The sequence below is a fragment of the Haliotis cracherodii genome, unplaced genomic scaffold, assembly GCF_022045235.1.
Source record: "Haliotis cracherodii isolate W230 unplaced genomic scaffold, xgHalCrac1.p SCAF_6, whole genome shotgun sequence".
Lineage (NCBI taxonomy): Eukaryota > Metazoa > Mollusca > Gastropoda > Lepetellida > Haliotidae > Haliotis > Haliotis cracherodii.
Window position 1 is genome coordinate 2,494,787 of NW_027266319.1, and position 21,770 is coordinate 2,516,556.

Here is a 21,770-nt window from a genome sequence, read left to right on the forward strand (position 1 = left end):
TTTCTATCAATCTGTGCATGGTGTTTGTACATCACATCAATAAACTTCACGAACCATATCCAGTCCAAACATATTTGCAAGTGTTTAGTATTAGACACCTGCTAGCGTATGGCTCCAACACTCTGTAGTAACACCCTGACCCCTTCTGTATGAAAGCATCACTGTCATGTGATACTATAGGTCTGGAAGTCTTCAGGAAACACTTGATGAAAACCCCTCAAGTTGATTATCTTTGTACGACTGTCACTGTCATGTGATACAAAAGGTCTGGAAGTCTTCAGGAAGTGCTTGATGAAAACCTTCAAGTTGATCCTCTTTGTACAACTGTCACTGTCTGTTGTTTCAATCACCAGGTACACATCAGTGTAGTCCGGTGTGTGTCAGCCAGTGTTAATATTGCAACAGGCGACACCAACAGAACACACGGTTCTAGTGGTAATTTGATGTTGCTTTCTATCAATCTGTGCATGGTGTTTGTACATCACATCAATAAACTTCACGAACCATATCCAGTCCAAACATATTTGCAAGTGTTTAGTATTAGACACCTGCTAGCGTATGGCTCCAACACTCTGTAGTAACACCCTGACCCCTTCTGTATGAAAGCATCACTGTCATGTGATACTATAGGTCTGGAAGTCTTCAGGAAACACTTGATGAAAACCCCTCAAGTTGATTATCTTTGTACGACTGTCACTGTCATGTGATACAAAAGGTCTGGAAGTCTTCAGGAAGTGCTTGATGAAAACCGTTAAGTAGATCCTCTTTGTACAACTGTCACTGTCATGTGATACTATAGGTCTGGAAGTCTTCAGGAAACACTTGATGACAACCTCCAAGGTGATCCTCTTTGTGCAACTGTCACTGTCTGTTGTTTCAATCACCAGGTACACATCAGTGTAGTCCGGTGAGTGTCAGCCAGTGTTAATATTGCAACAGGCGACACCAACAGAACACACTGTTCTAGTGGTAATTTGATGTTGCTTATAATCAAACAATTAAAATAGTGGCACACTTCAATACACTGAAGAGGCTAATATTACTAGTTACAGAACAGTGTTCAGCAATCAGAGAATGCAGTAATAACTTCACAGACAATCACTAACACAAACAACACAACTATCAGTGAAGTAAACAAAAATGCTATTCAGTATTTTTCAACATCCCAAATCATCAAAAGGCACCAGTTCATTACTAGACTGGACTGCACAGCAAGTTTTAGGCCGTGGGCTAGGTATGACCCACGAGCACCCCGCCCACATCCAAACCCCACTTAATTTTTTTAAAGCCCATAAACATACTAAACATGATTTCACCTAGAAATATTCAACGGTTTAGGTTTCTGCTCCTGAAAAGATTTTCAGTAAACGCCAACTTGTTGTCATGAAAACAATTATTTCTTTTTCAAATATACATCTGAAATCATCAAAAGGCACCAGTTCACCAAAGACTGATCTGTATAGCAAATTTCAACAAGAAATATTCAATGGTTTTGGAGTTCTGCTCTGGAAATAGAAACAGACAGACAGACATGCTGATCGCAATATCTCCCAATTTTTTCAACCGGGGGATAAAAAAGACAGTGAACTACAGTAAAATGTCAATAGAGCAGTGTAATACAAATGTAAATGTATATTGGGCTGATAATACTTTTTAACCTAATATTGCTCTTTCTTGCTACAATTTGTGAAAAAAATGAATAATGTATTCGACGTATTTGATATTCAATTTCATTAAGACTCAAAAGAAAACCTTTACTTCAGATGAGTTTCTCTGTAAAGAAGGCTGTTTGGAGTTGTAATAATGTATAACATGGTTTTTTTATGTTCTGCACATAACTTTATGTGCTTTTGGATTTGCATGAGCTGAGTATTAGACACTTGCTAGTGTATGGCTCCGATACTTCTAATAATACCCTAATCTCATGTGTAAGAAAGTCATAGTGTCACTGTCATGTGATACTATAGGTCTGGAAGTCTACAGGAAGTGCTTGATGAAAACCTTCAGTTTATCCTGTTTGTACGACTCTCATTGTCATATGATACTATAGGTCTGGAAGTCTTCAGGAAGAGCTTGATGTACACCTTCAAGTTAATACTCTTTGTACAACTGTCACTGTCTGTTGTTTCAATCACCAGGTACACATCAGTGTAGTCCGGTGAGTGTCAGCCAGTGTTAATATTGCAACAGGCGACACCAACAGAACACACGGTTCTAGTGGTAATTTGATGTTGCTTTCAAACAATATGTTAACATGGTCACAACTGTCAACATACTGCAAGATCCATCAGAAAAAAGTTTTGAAATAAATTAATCCTTTCCATACTCATCACCACTAGAGAAACATATACTTCAAGCGACAGAGAGAAGGGGAAGGTAGCGGGATTAAAGGGGAGGGAGGGAGGGAGGAAAGAACAGTTAGAGCAGTATGTTAGTGGTATCACGGTGTAGGGCGACATGACAGAAAGGTGCTGACAAACCAAGGGTCATAATCAGTGTGAAATCTGGTTTTCAAACTGGATCCTGGCATACCCAAAGGGAGTAATGCTGCACAGTGAACTCTAGCCCTTGTGCCTGATCACCCATGCCCCATATATCCTTCAAACAAATGTCAGCAGACCACTGTCACACAACTACAGCTGGCCAAGATTGTCTAACTGTGAACCCCGGTCACTCACCTGGGGATCCGGCATCTCCACGGCACCCTGGACGACGGACATCAACACCTGGTTCAGGTTCTGCATGTCTGGAACAACAATGCCACGTTGTTAATTGATTGAAGTCATTGTATCGCTTGACATATTTAAAATCCACACAAACTGTTAAATCAGAATGGGCAACACCATGCATGGGGGCATAACAGTACAGGCTCTGTAAGTCAATCCTTGGAATGTGACAGTAGTATAGGAGATGGGGGCATGACAATCTCATTAAAATCAGATCTTAGTTCTCACTGCCGCTAAACAAAGATCTGAGGACATCCCATTGCTGGTTACGTCAGAACCGACCTTGCCCGAACTTTGACCGACCAATGGAATGACCAATCAGAAGGCAGCTTTATCGTATTTTATGGCACAAATTTCAAATTGGCGACTACGCTTCGAAACACATTTTGACAAATTCTCGATTACAAATTTGAAACCTGAACAAAAAAACATTCTGGAATGGCTAATAGATGGTCTAGATTGTAAGGATTCAGTCGTTAAACCCGTAACTATCGTTCAGAATACCCCATGTTAAAGTTTTCGAGATTGCATGATTAGAAATCAGATCTCTGTTAAGCGGTAGTGGTCCATGTGGACTGCTGTGATCGTACCTTGAGCTTTGAGGACCTCCAGTGCATCATGGGTAACGATGGTGGACAGGAACTGGAAGTAGCCTCGCTGCAGCAGCTTCCTCTCCTCCCTCACCTCCTGGTCGCGCTCGTCAGCCGGCGACGACAGGACCTGGAAGATCGTCGTCACCAACGGCATGAACACCTCGCTCAGGAAAGGCCCAATGGCGGACTGAAACAACATCAGCAACTGCATTATTAAGTTGTAATAAATATTTTTATTTTTTATTTGTAGTTAAACGCATCTCTCAGCATTACCCCAGCTACATGATGGTGGCCTGTAAACAAACAAGCCTGGACCAATCAGTTGATTAGATCAGACAATGATCCATGCCATCGGGAAGGATAACACGCAGTCAACAATCCCCCGTATCTGACCTCCCGATACATTAAATCACTACTTATGACCAGCATAGGCTGTTGTGGACCTATTCCAACCCATAATACACACAGGGAGATCCAATTCAAGCAAGAGGTGGACACTTGCCCAAATGTATCCAAACAATGTAGACAACTGACTATAGCAAGAACATAAGAACACAGGAACATGGGAACATGGGAACACCAATCCCACATCCATAATAGGCCTGTCGGGGTCACTACAACATTCCACGCCATCAGGTTATGATGACATGATCTCAACCAAATTACCAAGTTTCTCCACTCAATCCATTTGCTCGCATTTTCAGCGATAGAAACTAACAGTTTTAGTCCACTAGTCCTTATGATGATAACAGAGCGAAACCCTTAAAAATAGCAAATTTCTACTTGTCCTTATGATACCTGGGTGCCGTTGTACAAAGCGATCTTAGCGCTAAGGTGATCGTAACTCCCATACCTTAACATAGACTTACGACAGTCATAGCCCTAAGGTTGTTTTGTACAACGACAAGCTGAACTTTTGGCCAGTTTGACAAGGACAATAGGACTAGTGCAAATTTCTTATGCTTCTTTTACAACTAACATAGGGGACATATTCTAACGTGGGATCCTCACGATAATGTACCACAGTTTGTCCCCTACTGTTGAAGTGGCAACGTGGACCCACCTTGAACTTCATGATGAGCTGGTTCATGAGTGGGATGAAGTCGTACATCTCCTTGGCCTCGGGCTGCTTCAGCAGGTGCTCCAGGGTGACGGGGATGAAGGGGAGGATCTCGTCCTCCAGGCACACCACCATGCGGTGCAGGTACTGCCGCACCCCCATGTGGATCAGCTGTCGGTGCACCGGCGTGTTCAGCGCACTCAGGAACAGCTTCAGCAGCTCTGTGAACGCAGCAACGCACCCGCTCTGCTTCATCGTCTGTTGGCTGGAGAAACCCTTGCTGGCACGACTGGAACAGAGAGAGTCGGTTGAATAAACGTGTAAAAACCTGAACAGTATTTCGGATAAAGAAGTTTGTCAGCTTAATGTGGGAGAAAAGTCTGCAATGACATCCTTCATAGATGTTTCCATGGCAAAACCCACAAGCACAGGTATGGTGCTGACACACATTGAACATACTCAGAGAGAATCAAGGGACCCAACTCTGCACAGCAAATTGTGATAGGGTTTCACCTAGGAAGTGTGATTGGTCATATCTATTCATTGAGGCTCATTCTTTTCATGGAAAGACATTGTATGACTAAAAACATTCTGTCTCTCACAAAAATCCATGCACTACCAAATATTACATGCTCTATCACTAGGTAGCCTCGAGGTGTTTTTCAGTCTCACCTTGCCAATGACATGGCGCTGGAGATACATCTGGCGTACAACAGTCGCCGGGGTTCATCCGTCTCAGTGTACAGCTTTGTCAGTAACTCCTCAAATTTGTTCGCAATCGGTGCCAGGAGATTTTTCATCAGCACTTGCTTTTTCTGAAAAAACAAGAAACATGTTTCATTCATCTCTTGTGCAATTCCTTTAGCCCAACATAACCATGAGGCATGTACATAAATATCTGGTGGTACGGCATAAATATCCCGTGGTATTGAATAAATATCTGGTGGTATTGCATAAATAACTGGCAGAACTGCATAAATTACTGGCGTCATTTCATAAATATCTGGCAGAACTGCATAAATATCTGGCAGAATTGCATTAATATCTTGCAGAACTGAATAAATAATTGGCATCACTGAATAAATATCTGGCAGAATTGCATAAAAATCTGGCAGAACTGCATAAAAATCTGGCAGAACTGCATAAATAACTGGCGTCATAGCATAAATAACTGGCATCATTGCAGAAATAATTGGCGTCATTGCAGAAATATTTGGCAGAACTGCAGAAATATCTGGCAGAATTGCATAAAAATCTGGCAGAACTGCATAAATTAACTGGCATCATTGCAGAAATCACTGGCGTCATTCATTAACCATAAATATAAATGCCAAGATTTGGAAAACTCTCTTGACAGTGGCCTAGTTTATGCATTTATCTGAAACCCTGATCACACACAAAAACTATTACAAAAAGTAGTTCCGACTGGTCATGTGACAATGCAAAGATTATTACACTGACCTCTGGTGGCAGGGTGCTGGAGACGACGAGGATCCCTGCCGACTCATACATGAACAGCTGGTCATCGTCTGACAGGAGATGCAGGTAGCCGTTGTCTGGGGTGTTGAGGACAAGGAGGTCCTGGAGCCTCTTGAGGACGTCCTCTAGGTACGGCTGCATGTGGCTCCTGGAGGACACAAGGCACAACAGTCAACATCTCTGGAGGACACAAGGCACAACAGTCAACATCTCTGGAGGACACAACAAGGCACAACAGTCAACATCTTTCGAGGACACAACAAGGCACAACAGTCAACATCTCTGCAGGACACAACAAGGCACAACAGTCAACATCTCTGGAGGACACAACAAGGCACAACAGTCAACATCTGGGAGGACACAACATGACACAACAGTCAACATCTCTGGAGGAAAAAACAAGACACAACAGTCAACATCTCTGGAGGACACAACAAGGCACAACAGTCAACATCTCTGGAGGACACAACAAGGCACAACAGTCAACATCTGGGAGGACACAACATCGCACAACAGTCAACATCTCTGCACGACACAACAAGGCACAACAGTCAACATCTCTGGAGAACACAACAAGGCACAACAGTCAACATCTCTGGAGGACACAACATGGCACAACAGTCAACATCTCTGGAGGACACAACAAGGCACAACAGTCAACATCTCTGGAGAACACAACAAGGCACAACAGTCAACATCTGGGAGGACACAACATGGCACAACAGTCAACATCTCTGGAGGACACAACAAGGCACAACAGTCAACATCTGGGAGGACACAACATCGCACAACAGTCAACATCTCTGCACGACACAACAAGGCACAACAGTCAACATCTCTGGAGAACACAACAAGGCACAACAGTCAACATCTCTGGAGGACACAACATGGCACAACAGTCAACATCTCTGGAGGACACAACATGGCACAACAGTCAACATCTGGGAGGACACAACATGGCACAACAGTCAACATCTCTGGACGACACAACAAGACACAAAAGTCAACATCTCTGGAGGACACAACAAGGCACAACAGTCAACATCTCTGGAGGACACAACAAGGCACAACAGTCAACATCTCTGGAAGACACAACAAGGCACAACAGTCAACATCTCTTGAGGACACAACATGGCACAACAGTCAACATCTCTGGACGACACAACAAGGCACAACACTCAACATCTCTGGAGGACACAACAAGGCACAACAGTCAACATCTGGGAGGACACAACATGGCACAACAGTCAACATCTCTGGACGACACAACAAGGCACAACAGTCAACATCTCTTGAGGACACAACAAGGCACAACAGTCAACATCTCTGCAGGACACAACAAGGCACAACAGTTAACAACTCTGGAGGACACAAGGCACAACAGTTAACAACTCTGGAGGACACAAGTCACAACAGTCAACATCTCTGGAGGACACAACAGTCAACATCTCTGGAGGACACAACATGGCACAACAGTCAACATCTCTGGAGGACACAACAAGGCACAACAGTCAACATCTGGGAGGACATAACAAGGCACAACAGTCAACATCTGGGAGGACATAACAAGACACAACAGTCATCATCTGGTAAAAAACATCATCAAAAAATTTATTCAGTGTGTTTGGAAATTGAATTGCTCACAAAAACACAACTTTTCTGATTTTGATTTTAATTTGATTATGAATCATGATCATGTCGATATCATTCACTGATTAAATTGTTATGATTCAGTCATGTCAATATTATTCAGAGATCATGTCGATATGATTCACTGATGTGTTGATATGATTCAGTCATGTCAATATGATTCAGAGATCATGTCGATATGATTCACTGATGTGTCGATATGATTCAGTCATGTCAATATGATTCAGAGATCATGTCTATCTGATTCACTGATGTGTCGATGTGATTCAGTCATGTCAATATGATTCAGAGATCATGTCGATATGATTCACTGATGTGTTGATGATCAATCCTCTTGAAAATTCTGAATGATATTTCTTGGAATAAGTAGAGTAAACTCCATACAAAAAAGTATCTACAACAATGTCATCACATAGACCAAGTCCAACTTACTTCAATCCCTTGATGTATCTTGAAAACAAGTAGGAGGTGCGACTGCGGACTTTCGCCGACTGGTTGCGGAACCCCCGCTCATCTAAAAACGCCATCTGAAATCAACCACCACACGTATGAGACATCTAGGGACGTGTTAGAAATAAAAGGGTCCTTTGGGTCCTAGATAGTGTTTGAGACCCGTGAAGATCCGGGGTAGAATGTCTTCAGCAACCCGTGCTTGCCGTAAAAGGTGACTATGCTTGTCGTAAGAGACGATTTACGGGATTGGGTGGTCAGGCTCGCTGACTTGGTTGATGCATGTCATCATATCCCAATTGTGTGGATCGATGCTCATGATGTCAATCACTGGATTGTGTGGTCCAAACTCAATTATTTACAGACTGTCGTCATATAGCTGGAATATTGCTGAGTGCGGCGTTAAACAACAAATAAACAAACAAATAAAAGAAAGAAAGATAGTGTTTGAATCTAGGGCCCCTTCTAATTAAGAAATTAGAAAGTTTTTTCATAAAGAAACACAGAAAGTTTGCATGGGGCATGGGGGACTATATGATTTATGCACATATTATTATGGCAAGTATCACAAAAGTGACCCTTGACGTAAAGAAACCCAAGGAAAATTCCTAACTATTAACATTTGAATCATGAAAAGGATGCCCTCGACTTGTAACACATGTCAATTGTGTCAAAATTATGCACATACATTGCAGGAGAGAAACACCTAGTGAATCTAGATCAGGGCCACCAAGCAATCTTAGTGCTAAGACAGCTGTTACTCCAACACTTAGTAACTTAGGATAATGTAGCACACGTCGACTTGTGGAAAGTTCAATGGTTGAATGGACTTCGGCAGTAGATTGCTCAACTCACCAGAACCTCTGGGATCTGATCTGGTTCACAGCTGAAGAACTTGTCGTATCGGACGATGGTCTCAAAGAACTGGAGTTGTACCATGACGTGTCCACTGCAGCTCACACGGCTGGTGATCAACTGGAGACACAAATGACAGTAGGCTACTGGAGACACAAATGACAGTAGGCTACTGGAGACACAAATGACAGTAGGCTACTGGAGACACAAATGACAGTAGGCTACTGGAGACACAAAGGACTGATGCTGATTTTATAGTGCTAAGCCCACTGAGATACCATGCCGCAGTTTAACATGAATACCCCACACAGACAGAGAATACTGACTCCGAGCCAACCAGTCCTTGTTTTATCCCCTTAATGCCCAGCAACAGGCATGGTAACAACATGTACCAACTTTTAACTTCTTTTGGTATGACGCGACCAGGGATTGAACCCCAGACCTTCCACTCTCTGGGCGGATGTCTACCACAAGACCATAGAGGCGGTCTGATATTAAAGAACTGGGTGTTGTTAACTTCTTTAGAGTAGCTTATAACTAATATAAGGAAGATAGATGTTGACAAGTATTCATTGATGTGCCCAACTATGTAACACACCAACTTTATCTGTCATTTCTATAGCAACAGGCGACACCAACACAGCAAAAGGCCATATCAGTAATTTGATGCTGCTTGGCACAAACCAAACAAGAAGACTCTTTAAGTCATGCTAGGGTACGCATGTTAGGGATTTAACGATTCAACGATACCTACGATATAACTGATACTAAGGTACAGACAATACTTGAATCGTCAGTTAGCGAGATCGTGATACGCTATAAATAGAACAGAAACAGAGTTACCTCCCGTAATGGCAGAAGTAGCATGGTGCACCTTGATAGGACAGTGGAACACGAGTATGCGGTGATAGAGAACAGGCTTGCTTTTAAACTATTACATTTAATAACCATCCCTCCATATAAAACTGTTTTGTTCTTGTTTTATTTGGTTAACAATTTTTTGTTTTTGAGATAATAATTAGTACATGTATGAAACCAGAGGTTTTAGATTTAAATTTCAGTGATTTCATCCTTGCTTACTATTTGTTTGTGTATTGTGATACGTATTGTATCGCAAGACACCAGGCAATACTCAGCTCTAGTGCATGTGTGTGTTTATTGTTGAACACTGCAAATGGTAGCCTCTCAAGAGGTTAGTCTTGACCAAACAGGTGCATGTCAGAAGACCCAGCTATCAAAAAGGAGTGAGTGATTGAGTTAAAATTTAACATCCAATTGGTAATATTCAGAGATCAATAAAGCCAACTTACCAGTCTCATCATTTCCTGCAGGGCAGAAGCTTTGGCGAGGTTGCCACTGAAGTGTTGTCCTTGAGAAGCCTGGAGACAAGATGACAAGCGAGAGTTAACATGCAGTGGATCATTCATTGCATTATTTGCATGATACAATGAGAAACGAGCAAGAAATACTCATATCCCCCACCATTATGACATCTCCGGTTGTGTGAAGCACTACCCCCAATTTCAGTCTAAGTCAACGTCGTTGCCATGGAAACTCGATAAATAATCTTTTAAAAAAATCCCAAATTATCAAAAGGCACCAGTTCACCTCTAGATCTATCTATGTGCAAGCTTTGTTAAGGTATCTCTCATGTTTTTTGAGTTCCGCTCCTGAGACGATCGTGACGGACGGACAGCACCCATTCCAAGGAAAATAATGCCTGAAATTTATGATCTTTCTATCTTCATTTTCACTATCAATCACTAACTGATCATCGATTCCTTCTACTAGGTAATCTTTGTAATTGATTCAGGGCCACGAATCTTCCACTGACCGGCACAGCCTCCCCGAGCATGTAGAGCAAGTTGATGGCCATCTCAACGTCCTTCAACTCCATGGCCTCCCACTGCGGCAGCGTCCGCGTCACAATGTTGTGCACCGTCACAATCACCAGCTCTGAGTCCTGCAAGGAGATAACAGTTGTGTATTCCACACATCGTCCCATGGCAACCGAAGTAAAACAAACTATCAAAGTGAAACCGAGCAAAACATTATTTATTTATTTAGTTGTTTGTTGTTTAATGCCGCAGTCAGCAATATTCCAGCTATATGACGGCGGTCTGTAAATAATTAAGTCTGGACCAGACAATCCAGTGATTGATATCATGAGCATCAATCTACAATATTGGGATATGATGACATTCATTAACCAAGTCAGCGAGCCTAACCTCCCGATCCCGTTAGTTATTTACATTTTTTCATCTTTCTGTAAAATGAAATTAGAAGTCTTCAGGAAACACTTGATGAAAACCGTCAAGTAGATCCTCTTTGTACAACTGTCACAGTCATGTGATACTATAGGTCTGGAAGTCTTCAGGAAGTGCTTGATGAAAACCATCAAGTAGATCCTCTTTGTATGACTGTCACTGTCTGTTGTTTCCATCACCAGGTACACATCAGTGTAGTCCGGTGTGTGTCAGCCAGTGTTAATATTGCAACAGGCGACACCAACAGAACACCCGGTTCTAGTGGTAATTTGATGCTGCTTCTATCAAACAATTTTCAGGCTTTCACACTTTTTAGCAACAATGCAGTACTCTAAATAAGGGCAGTATCAGTGCATGTAAGGCTATAATCATAACAGATATGAAAGAAATAAAATTATAAAAAGTCTTCAAAATATACATCCAAATCACACAACACAGGGGAGGCTAAAATTGATATTTATGGGGATTCACACACTACACATCTTCCCAAGGCAAGGGAGGTCTATTTTCGCTTGACTAACGAGTCTACGCATAGTCCAATCAATATCGCGCAACGAAATCAACATCCTGTTCGTAAACTGCCGTACAGATTTCGGTTGATTTGAGGATTTGCAAAACATGTGTACCGTCAACTTAGGACCAAGAATCGTGTCCAAATCTTTTCATGTTTTGAATCAAGGTGCTCACGTGATTTGATGCACTTCGCGAAGTAAGACAGCACCCCTTGACACCTACATGCTTGTTATGGGAAAGACTCACCAGTTGGGCCATGTTGTTGAAGATGACCTTGAGCTGTTTCCGATACTCCTGAAACATGGCCTCATCTTCTCCCTGTGTCACATCACAAACACACAGATTAGACAAACACACAAATTTTAAAGAGATCAAGTTTTAAATTAATGGCTGCCGACACGGTCAATTATGAGGTACAGCCAATATTCAAGTGGAAACTCTGACAACTCCACAGGTTGCCGAACGGTAAAACTGCTATAAATGTGATCACCTCAGGATCAGAAAAAAAACTGAGTTATTGTCAACCAATTATCCTCCGAAAAAAATCAACTTGAAGAACGAAATATATCCTGAGTGAGATATTTTAGTTTTATCCTGTCTACGCCACGAGGTCGCACTGGTCTACGCATGCGAAGTAGCAATCTCATGGAACCCCTGAATCACGTGACTGGATGGTAGAATTCAAGACTCAAGTTTCAACGTGTATGTGGAGAACATCCTGAACAATCATGAAAAGAATATTAAATCTCAGTTACCTCTTGGTCGAAATTATAAGAATCGTCATACTTCATTTTCTTGACTATTGTGTAAAGGAGACCCTACGAAATAAATGAAATCAATGTCAACAACACAACAATGTACAGTACAAAGATATTAATATTAATAAACAACTATGATATCATTGACAATTATCAGAGTGAGTGAGTGAGTATGGTTTTACGCCGCTTTTAGCAATATTCCAGCAATATCACGGCGGTGGGACACCAGAAATGAGCTTCACACATTGTACCCATTTCGGGAATCGAACCCGGGTCTTCGGCTTGACGAGCGAACGCTTTAACCATTAGGCTACCCAACCGCCCAACAATTATCAGACATTTTGTCAGGCCATAATATATGAACTGTTAGCATGATGAGATTGTCACCCCTGACAGCTGAACACCCCACCCCGCTTCACAACAGTGTATTGTCCCCAAGCATTTACACGACATACAGACGCAGAAACTCAGGAAATCATAGAGTTTGTTTGTTGTTTAAATCCATACTAATCAATATTCCAGATATATGGTGGCCATCTGTAATAAATCGAGGCTGGACCAGACAATCCAATGATTAACAACATGAGCATCGATCTAAGTAATTGTGTTACGATGACATGCATCAACCAAGTCAGCGAGTTTGACCACCTGATCCTTTTAGTCACCTTTTAGGCAAGCATGGGTTGCGGAAGACCTATTCTACCCCGCATCTTCACGGATCTTAGCACAAGAATTTTAGGTAGCCTGTAGTTGATGAAGTACAGAGAGATGTGAAGACACAGCAGCGTTGTATACGCTAGTCCTACCTCCATATTCTCCCTCTGTTTCGGCGAGAGGGGAGCTATTTGTTTCAACAAGTTGATGTATTCTTGTGAAAAGTTGGCAACAGCTCCGGACACATCGTCATCTTCATCACCGAGGAAACGCAGCATGTATGGCACTTTGGTCTCCAGAGCTTGTAGTGTGTTATTTGCGTTTTGTGTATCGCCACTCTTAGCTAATCTGCAATAGCAATGGGCATAGTGACAATCAAAGGTTTGTATTTCGGTAACCATTGATCAAACAAAGTGGTGAAAGCTCATTGGGATTCAGGCTTGTGATATTGCCACTTGGTGAAACCCACAAGTATGGGTATTGTGTTGACAAAACAAGAAACATAATCAGGACATCTTAGATTTGAACCCAAGCTCACTGGAATCTGGCATGCCAAAGGGAAGTAACTCTGGAGCCTCTCAAAACCAGCCAAGAGTCAAGAGACAAGAAGTCAAAAGTAAATGTTCGGCACACCAGTAGGGAGTGAGTGAAAGCGTGAGTATGGTTTCATGCTGCTTTTAGCAATATTTCAGCAATATCACGACAGGGAACACCAGAAATAGGCTTCACACATTGTACCCGTGTCGGGAATCGAACGCGGGTCTTCGGCGTGACGAGCGAACGCTTTAACCACTGGGCTACTACACTGCCCCATCACAACAGTAAGCACATGACGGCTACACCATTACTGTATCCAACCCAGATGAACCTATGGTAGTAGGAATAACAATCAACGTCATCGGAGTACGATATCTAACAATCATTTCATGAAACTGCTGCACGAGATATCATTTGACATAGTGGCTACTCACTTCTGCCATGAGGTCAACAGCGCAATGCCGGCACCGTTGATCAACTTGGACAGCTTGGCCAGGAAGTCCCCTTCTTCATCCTGGCAAAAAGACAAAGAGCATTGAGTAATTGGTTTTGTCTAAACTGTTTGTTTCGTTTGTTTGTTTGATGTTTGCCACCGCACTCAGCAATATTACAGTTATATGATGGTAGTTTGTAAATAATCAAGTGTGGACCAGACAATCCAGTGATTGATATAAGCATCGATCCATGCAACTGGCATGCGATGACATGCATCAACCAAGTCAGTCGATTTTTACAGCAAGCATGGGTTGTTGAAGACCTATTCTAACCTGGATCTTCAAAGGCCTTGTCTAAACAGAAAAAGTAAGCTACAATATCAAAACATGGGATTGAGAAACCACCATAATACCAAGTATCGCTGACACTGGGGTTGGAACCCACAATAATGTCTTTCTGGGTGCCCAAGGGACACAACTCTGCAAAGCAAATTGCCGCACCTTAGATGACTGGGCCACCCATGCCACCAATCACCAATATTCCAGGAATATATCACAACAGTCTGTTGAGTCTGGACCAGGCAAACCAGCATCTGAAAGTATGAGCAACGATACACACTATCCTCGTTCGGAAGCCATATTGCATCCACTGACTTTTGGAAGTGAATTTGTTGTTGTTGTTCAACGCCTCTCTCAGAAAACTTAAAGCTATATCACAGCAGCCTGTAATCAAGTCTGGTCCAGACAATCCAATGATCCACAGCATCAATCAAGTTGACGATTCTGAGGGGTGGGGGGGTGGAATTCTTTCTTGACAGTATGTCTTAACATGTGTAAAGCATGGTTATAGCAGCACATATGTTGTTTGGATCCTGTGACTCTAACTGCAAGCCTTACCTCCGGTGGGTTGAGCACACCAGCGTTGTCTAGAAACGCCATGAAAGACTCCACCAGTTTAGTTTTGCTGACAGGATCCATCCCCTTGCTGATGATCTCGTGAACACAGTCGCACGCGCTCTCCCTCACCAAGGTCAAGGACAGGAACCGCAACAATGCAGATACCACCTTGTCATTGGCTATGAGGCTGATGTCAATCCAAGACACAAATTTCCCCACAACATCCAGACAGGTACAGGTTATTTCAGGTTTGCTGGTTTCATACCCCGTCTGAAAATAAGACATTTATTATCCTTTAGTATTAGGCCATTATAGATTTTTATCCTCTTCCAATCCCGCTACCCAACACGCTGCCTCATCTCATCTTATTTCCACAACTACTTACAGACAAAATATATACAGCCTCATATTTTTAAATTTGGATGAAAATTTAATAAAACAATGAAATGTTCTTAAATCACAAGCCTCACACCGCTTTTAGCAATATTCCAGCAATATCACGGCAGGGGACACCAGAAATGGGCTTCATGACCACTTTAACCACTAGGCTACCTACCCTACCGCCCCTGTCTACCCTACCACCCCTGTAAGCTTTGTCAGGAAAGCCAAAATAGGTGCAGGTGCAGGTGTTAGATGTTCTCCTTGTTCGTCAAGTCCTCAAGCACAACAACCTGCTTGTTTCTTCATTGTTTAACACCGCACTGAGCAATATCCCAGCTATATGACAGTGTCCTGTAAATAATCATGTCTGGGCCAGACAATCCAGTTATTGATGGCAAGAGCATCAATCATCATCGCCAAGGTACGATGACAGGCATCAAACCAAATCACCTAGCATGACCACCCAATCCATCCAGTCACCTCTTATGACAAGGGTAGGTTGCTGTGGACCAATTCTAACCAAGAATCTGTGCAGAGTTGATATTTTCCTCACCATGATCTGGTACCACGATTCAGCCAGCTGTGCCACGCAATGGTCCCGCATCGTGTCTTTAATCACTGTGTTCCGCTGAGTCTCCTGTAATACAAACATTCATCATGTTACAACTACCAGTCATAGTCGCTATGGAGAAAACACAACATGGCTGCACGAATGTGAGGTGAGGTGAAATTGGGTTTAACGTCGTGTCCAAGATTATTTCACTTATATAGCGACGTGCATGCACGTGTGTGTGTGTGGGGGGGGCTGCTTGTTGTACTAGTCCAGACTGATGCCGATTTAGAGTGCTAGCACACTGAGATACCATGCCGCAGTTTAACATGAATACCCCACTCAGACACAGAATACTAACTCCAAGCCGACCAGTCCTTGTTTTAGCCCCTTAATGCCGAGCGCCAGACAGGGTAACAACAGGTTACCTTCCGCTCTCCGGGTGGACGCTCTACCACTAGACCACGGAGGCAGTCCAGCACTAATGTAGTCATCAATGGTGCATTTGTGACTGTGGCTGTCCTACCATCATTTAGTTTCCAGACACGACTCGATTATTCTGCTTCAGAGCAGAGCAGAACATTGTAAATCATTTTTTAAAAACTGAGGTTGATTTCAGTTTGTACAGAAAATGTCCAACAACTTTCAGACCACCTACGACAAGCTTCAAACTTTTGAGTCTCAGTTTAATGTAGTAGATTTTAGTCTCATTATATCAACCGTTAAATTAGCAGCTGAGCTTACTCGACCAAGCCATGCTAAATTATACTGACATGATGAGCATTGATCCACACCATCATGACACGACTTACAATCTCACATAATAATCGTCATTTAGTATGCTTTATCCGTTGTTACAACAAGCAAAAGGTGCTTGGGATCTGTTGTGAGCCCGAAGATACATTTCAAGAGTTTTCTCACCTGTGGTGTGTGGACAATCTCCCGGTCCACCACCTCACTGTCGATGGCCAGGAGTATCCTCAGAAACATGTCAACAGCCAGGTGGCCCAGGGACAGAGTGGACAGCAGGTCCGTAAAGAACGTCTGCCATCGGTGGGGATAGTCCACAATGAAAGCAAGGGAGACAATCTGGGCCACTTTGTTGCGCAGGAAGTTCTTGCCCTGGCTTGCTTCATTTCCCTGAAACAAAGCAAAAGAATGTGTGTCATTCCCTGTCCTTATATGCCACACAACATATGATAGGGATATTCACAGTGTCGGACTTGATGTGTGGAGATGTTTTCGAATGAACAAGTGATAGGGCCTGATATTGACACATGTTAAGCTTTATTAGTAATAGAAAACAAAAGTAAACATGAGATGGGCAAAGTTTTAAAAGCGGGTGTTCGTGTTGAGTTTATTTGTTTGTTGTTTAACGCCGCACTCAGCAATATTCCAGCTATATGACGGCAGTCTGTGAATAACTGAGTCTGGACCAGATAATCCAGTGATTGATATCATGAGCATTGATCTAAGCAATTGGAATACGATGACATGCATCAACCAAGTCAGCGAGCCTGATCACCTGATCCCATTAGTCGCCTCTTACAACAAGCATGGGTTGCTGAAGACCTATACTACCCCGGATCTTCAAGGGTCGTTTTGTGTTGAGAAACTGATCGAAAGAAGGTAATTTTAGTATCATACAGGCTTCATTTCCCTCCCAACATGCCCAAAATGTTCACTTAAATGCATAGGCAATGTTTCCTTACCTCCATTTGCAAACAGGCGTTGATGAAAGACTTGACATTGTTGTGGTCTTCTGGCGTGGACTGTGCATAACTGTAAGTAGAACAAAATGGTCATCAAATTCTAATACTCCATTCTGAAGGTGCTGAAACAATATATATATCAGGGATGCAACTTAACTTGCAACACTTACTAGCCTGAATAGTGGTAGCATACAAGGAAACACAAACGGCCCCTTTCTCTGGATATATTAATTTATGGCACCAACTCAGTCTTGCTAAGTATCTCTTTGACAAGCTAAGTTCAGTAGCTTCTGAAAAACCATGTCTCCATTGCAGACACTATGCACTTTGAAAATAACATGGATCAGGGGCCGTCACTGTGTATGCTCAAAATCTAAAAACATCTAAAAAGGGAAGTAACTCTGGAAAAAATAATTTACGGGACCAATTATCGAACTCTCTCATGACAAGTATCTCATAGATAAGCAGCTAACTGTCGTTCACGTAACTTTAGTAGTTTCTGAGAAAACTTGTCCCCATTTCACACAGTATGCAACAAGTTGAAAAAGCACGGAGAAAGGGCCATAACTCTGCAAAAATTAATTTAAGACACCAATTTTCAAACGCATTCAAGATCATGACCAGTAATATCAGTGTGTAAAATTTCAGTTCTCTAACTTAAATAGTTTTTGAGAAAATTTGTCCACTTTCAAAAGCGGATAGAAGGACGAACAGATGGACAAACTCTGTCCCTGGATATCCCCTGCCCCACTTGCTGTCGGGGATAATAACAATACACTTTACATCTGTCAACCATTGACAAAATCACCTCAACCAATGTTTATCATGGTTTCAGCGAAGAATCAAATAAAATTTAAAACTGCCTTGCTTTTGAAAATATTAGTTCTAATAATAAAGTTCATGTGATTTTAACGTCAACTCTTTAAGTCACTGCATGACGCTGTATGTGTGATATTTGTTTGTTGTTTAAATTCTGCACTCAGCAATATCCCAGGTATACGACGGCAGCCAGTACAAAATCTGGTCTGGACCAGACAATCCAGTGATTGACACCATTAAACAATGATCCATGTCATAGGAGTACAATGACATGCTGTCAACCAAGTCACCAAGCCTGACCACCCCCTCCAGTTGGTCCCGCTTTCGACAAGCATAGGTTGCTGGGGACAAATTCTAACCGGAATCCCCATGGGATTAATGTGTGTGAAGAACACATAGAGCTACAGTACACACCTGTTCTTCAAATAGTGCTCCACAACTTGTAAACAAAAGAACTTCACATGGTCGTTGCTGAAAAGAAATATTAAAACCATGCAAATGTAAAGTGATTACTACATACATGGACATTGACAGAAAGCAACATATCATAGTCAGTAACTCTCATGAATAACATTATTCATGATAATTCTGCATTATCAGGATTATTTGATGCTTCTTCTACCAAAGTTATTGGCAATAGTTGCCAGTCTCCTGACAATCTACGAATCAAGCAAAACATGTCACAGATGTGGGTTTCTGTTGGCCAAATCCAATAGTTACGCTGTCTCTACAAGCTGACTTACCTGTGGTACCTGCCACTCGTTACACTGTTGTCTCTACAAGCTGACTTACCTGTGGTACCTGCTACTCGTTACACTGTTGTCTCTACAAGCTGACTTACCTGTGGTACCTGCCACAAGTTACACTGTTGTCTCTACAAGCTGACTTACCTGTGGTACCTGCCACAAGTTACACTGTTGTCTCTACAAGCTGACTTACCTGTGGTACCTGCCACTCGTTACACTGTTGTCTCTACAAGCTGACTTACCTGTGGTACCTGCTACTCGTTACACTGTTGTCTCTACAAGCTGACATACCTGTGATACCTGCTACTTGTTACACTGTTGTCTCTACAAGCTGACTTACCTGTGATACCTGCTACTAGTTACACTGTTGTCTCTACAAGCTGACTTACCTGTGATACCTGCCACTAGTTACACTGTTGTCTCTACAAGCTGACATACCTGTGATACCTGCCACTCGTTACACTGTTATCTCTACAAGCTGACTTACCTGTGATACCTGCCACTAGTTACACTGTTGTCTCTACAAGCTGACTTACCTGTGATACCTGCCACTCGTTACACTGTTATCTCTACAAGCTGACTTACCTGTGATACCTGCCACTAGTTACACTGTTGTCTCTACAAGCTGACATACCTGTGATACCTGCCACTAGTTACACTGTTGTCTCTACAAGCTGACTTACCTGTGGTACCTGCTACTCGTTACACTGTTGTCTCTACAAGCTGACTTACCTGTGGTACCTGCTACTCGTTACACTGTTGTCTCTACAAGCTGACTTACCTGTGGTACCTGCTACTCGTTACACTGTTGTCTCTACAAGCTGACTTACCTGTGGTACCTGCTACTCGTTACACTGTTGTCTCTACAAACTGACTTACCTGTGGTACCTGCCACTCGTTACACTGTTGTCTCTACAAGCTGACTTACCTGTGGTACCTGCCACTAGTTACACTGTTGTCTCTACAAGCTGACATACCTGTGATACCTGCCACTCGTTACACTGTTGTCTCTACAAGCTGACTTACCTGTGGTACCTGCTACTCGTTACACTGTTGTCTCTACAAGCTGACTTACCTGTGGTACCTGCCACTCGTTACACTGTTGTCTCTACAAGCTGACTTACCTGTGGTACCTGCCACTCGTTACACTGTTGTCTCTACAAGCTGACATACCTGTGGTACCTGCCACTAGTTACACTGTTATCTCTACAAGCTGACTTACCTGTGGTACCTGCTACTCGTTACACTGTTGTCTCTACAAGCTGACTTACCTGTGGTACCTGCTACTCGTTACACTGTTGTCTCTACAAGCTGACTTACCTGTGGTACCTGCTACTCGTTACACTGTTGTCTCTACAAGCTGACTTACCTGTGGTACCTGCTACTCGTTACACTGTTGTCTCTACAAGCTGACTTACCTGTGGTACCTGCCACTAGTTACACTGTTGTCTCTACAAGCTGACTTACCTGTGGTACCTGCCACTAGTTACACTGTTGTCTCTACAAGCTGACTTACCTGTGATACCTGCCACTCGTTACACTGTTGTCTCTACAAGCTGACTTACCTGTGGTACCTGCCACTCGTTACACTGTTGTCTCTACAAGCTGACATACCTGTGGTACCTGCCACTAGTTACACTGTTGTCTCTACAAGCTGACTTACCTGTGGTACCTGCTACTCGTTACACTGTTGTCTCTACAAGCTGACTTACCTGTGGTACCTGCCACTAGTTACACTGTTGTCTCTACAAGCTGACTTACCTGTGGTACCTGCTACTCGTTACACTGTTGTCTCTACAAGCTGACTTACCTGTGGTACCTGCCACTCGTTACACTGTTGTCTCTACAAGCTGACTTACCTGTGGTACCTGCCACTAGTTACACTGTTGTCTCTACAAGCTGACTTACCTGTGGTACCTGCCACTAGTTACACTGTTGTCTCTACAAGCTGACTTACCTGTGGTACCTGCTACTCGTTACACTGTTGTCTCTACAAGCTGACTTACCTGTGGTACCTGCCACTAGTTACACTGTCTCTACAAGCTGACTTACCTGTGGTACCTGCCACTAGTTACACTGTTGTCTCTACAAGCTGACTTACCTGTGGTACCTGCCACTAGTTACACTGTTGTCTCTACAAGCTGACTTACCTGTGGTACCTGCTACTCGTTACACTGTCTCTACAAGCTGACATACCTGTGATACCTGCCACTTGTTACACTGTTGTCTCTACAAGCTGACATACCTGTGGTACCTGCCACTCGTTACACTGTCTCTACAAGCTGACATACCTGTGATACCTGCCACTTGTTACACTGTTGTCTCTACAAGCTGACATCTGTGGTACCTGCTACTCGTTACACTGTCTCTACAAGCTGACATACCTGTGATACCTGCCACTTGTTACACTGTTGTCTCTACAAGCTGACATACCTGTGATACCTGCCACTTGTTACACTGTTGTCTCTACAAGCTGACATACCTGTGGTACCTGCCACTAGTTACACTGTTGTCTCTACAAGCTGACTTACCTGTGGTACCTGCCACTCGTTACACTGTCTCTACAAGCTGACATACCTGTGATACCTGCTACTCGTTACACTGTTGTCTCTACAAGCTGACTTACCTGTGGTACCTGCCACTAGTTACACTGTTGTCTCTACAAGCTGACTTACCTGTGGTACCTGCC

At 42.8% G+C, this 21,770-nt stretch overlaps 1 protein-coding gene across 1 annotated transcript in view; it reads right to left on the reverse strand.

Annotated features, from left to right (window-relative positions):
- Positions 1 to 21,770, reverse strand: part of LOC139444895 (exportin-T-like) — a 40,283-nt gene that overhangs the window by 8,278 nt on the left and 10,235 nt on the right. The window contains exons 3-20 of the mRNA XM_071225900.1: positions 18,750 to 18,806; positions 17,517 to 17,586; positions 16,726 to 16,944; positions 15,808 to 15,891; positions 14,874 to 15,143; positions 13,977 to 14,056; positions 13,158 to 13,353; positions 12,349 to 12,411; positions 11,840 to 11,911; positions 10,648 to 10,776; positions 10,124 to 10,192; positions 8,814 to 8,933; positions 7,941 to 8,035; positions 5,841 to 6,006; positions 5,052 to 5,194; positions 4,383 to 4,668; positions 3,317 to 3,506; positions 2,679 to 2,746 (exon numbers count right to left, since the gene is read on the reverse strand). Of these exons, the coding sequence (XP_071082001.1) occupies positions 2,679 to 2,746; positions 3,317 to 3,506; positions 4,383 to 4,668; positions 5,052 to 5,194; positions 5,841 to 6,006; positions 7,941 to 8,035; positions 8,814 to 8,933; positions 10,124 to 10,192; positions 10,648 to 10,776; positions 11,840 to 11,911; positions 12,349 to 12,411; positions 13,158 to 13,353; positions 13,977 to 14,056; positions 14,874 to 15,143; positions 15,808 to 15,891; positions 16,726 to 16,944; positions 17,517 to 17,586; positions 18,750 to 18,806 (2,377 nt within the window). The remainder of the gene's footprint in view (positions 1 to 2,678; positions 2,747 to 3,316; positions 3,507 to 4,382; positions 4,669 to 5,051; positions 5,195 to 5,840; positions 6,007 to 7,940; positions 8,036 to 8,813; positions 8,934 to 10,123; positions 10,193 to 10,647; positions 10,777 to 11,839; positions 11,912 to 12,348; positions 12,412 to 13,157; positions 13,354 to 13,976; positions 14,057 to 14,873; positions 15,144 to 15,807; positions 15,892 to 16,725; positions 16,945 to 17,516; positions 17,587 to 18,749; positions 18,807 to 21,770) is intronic.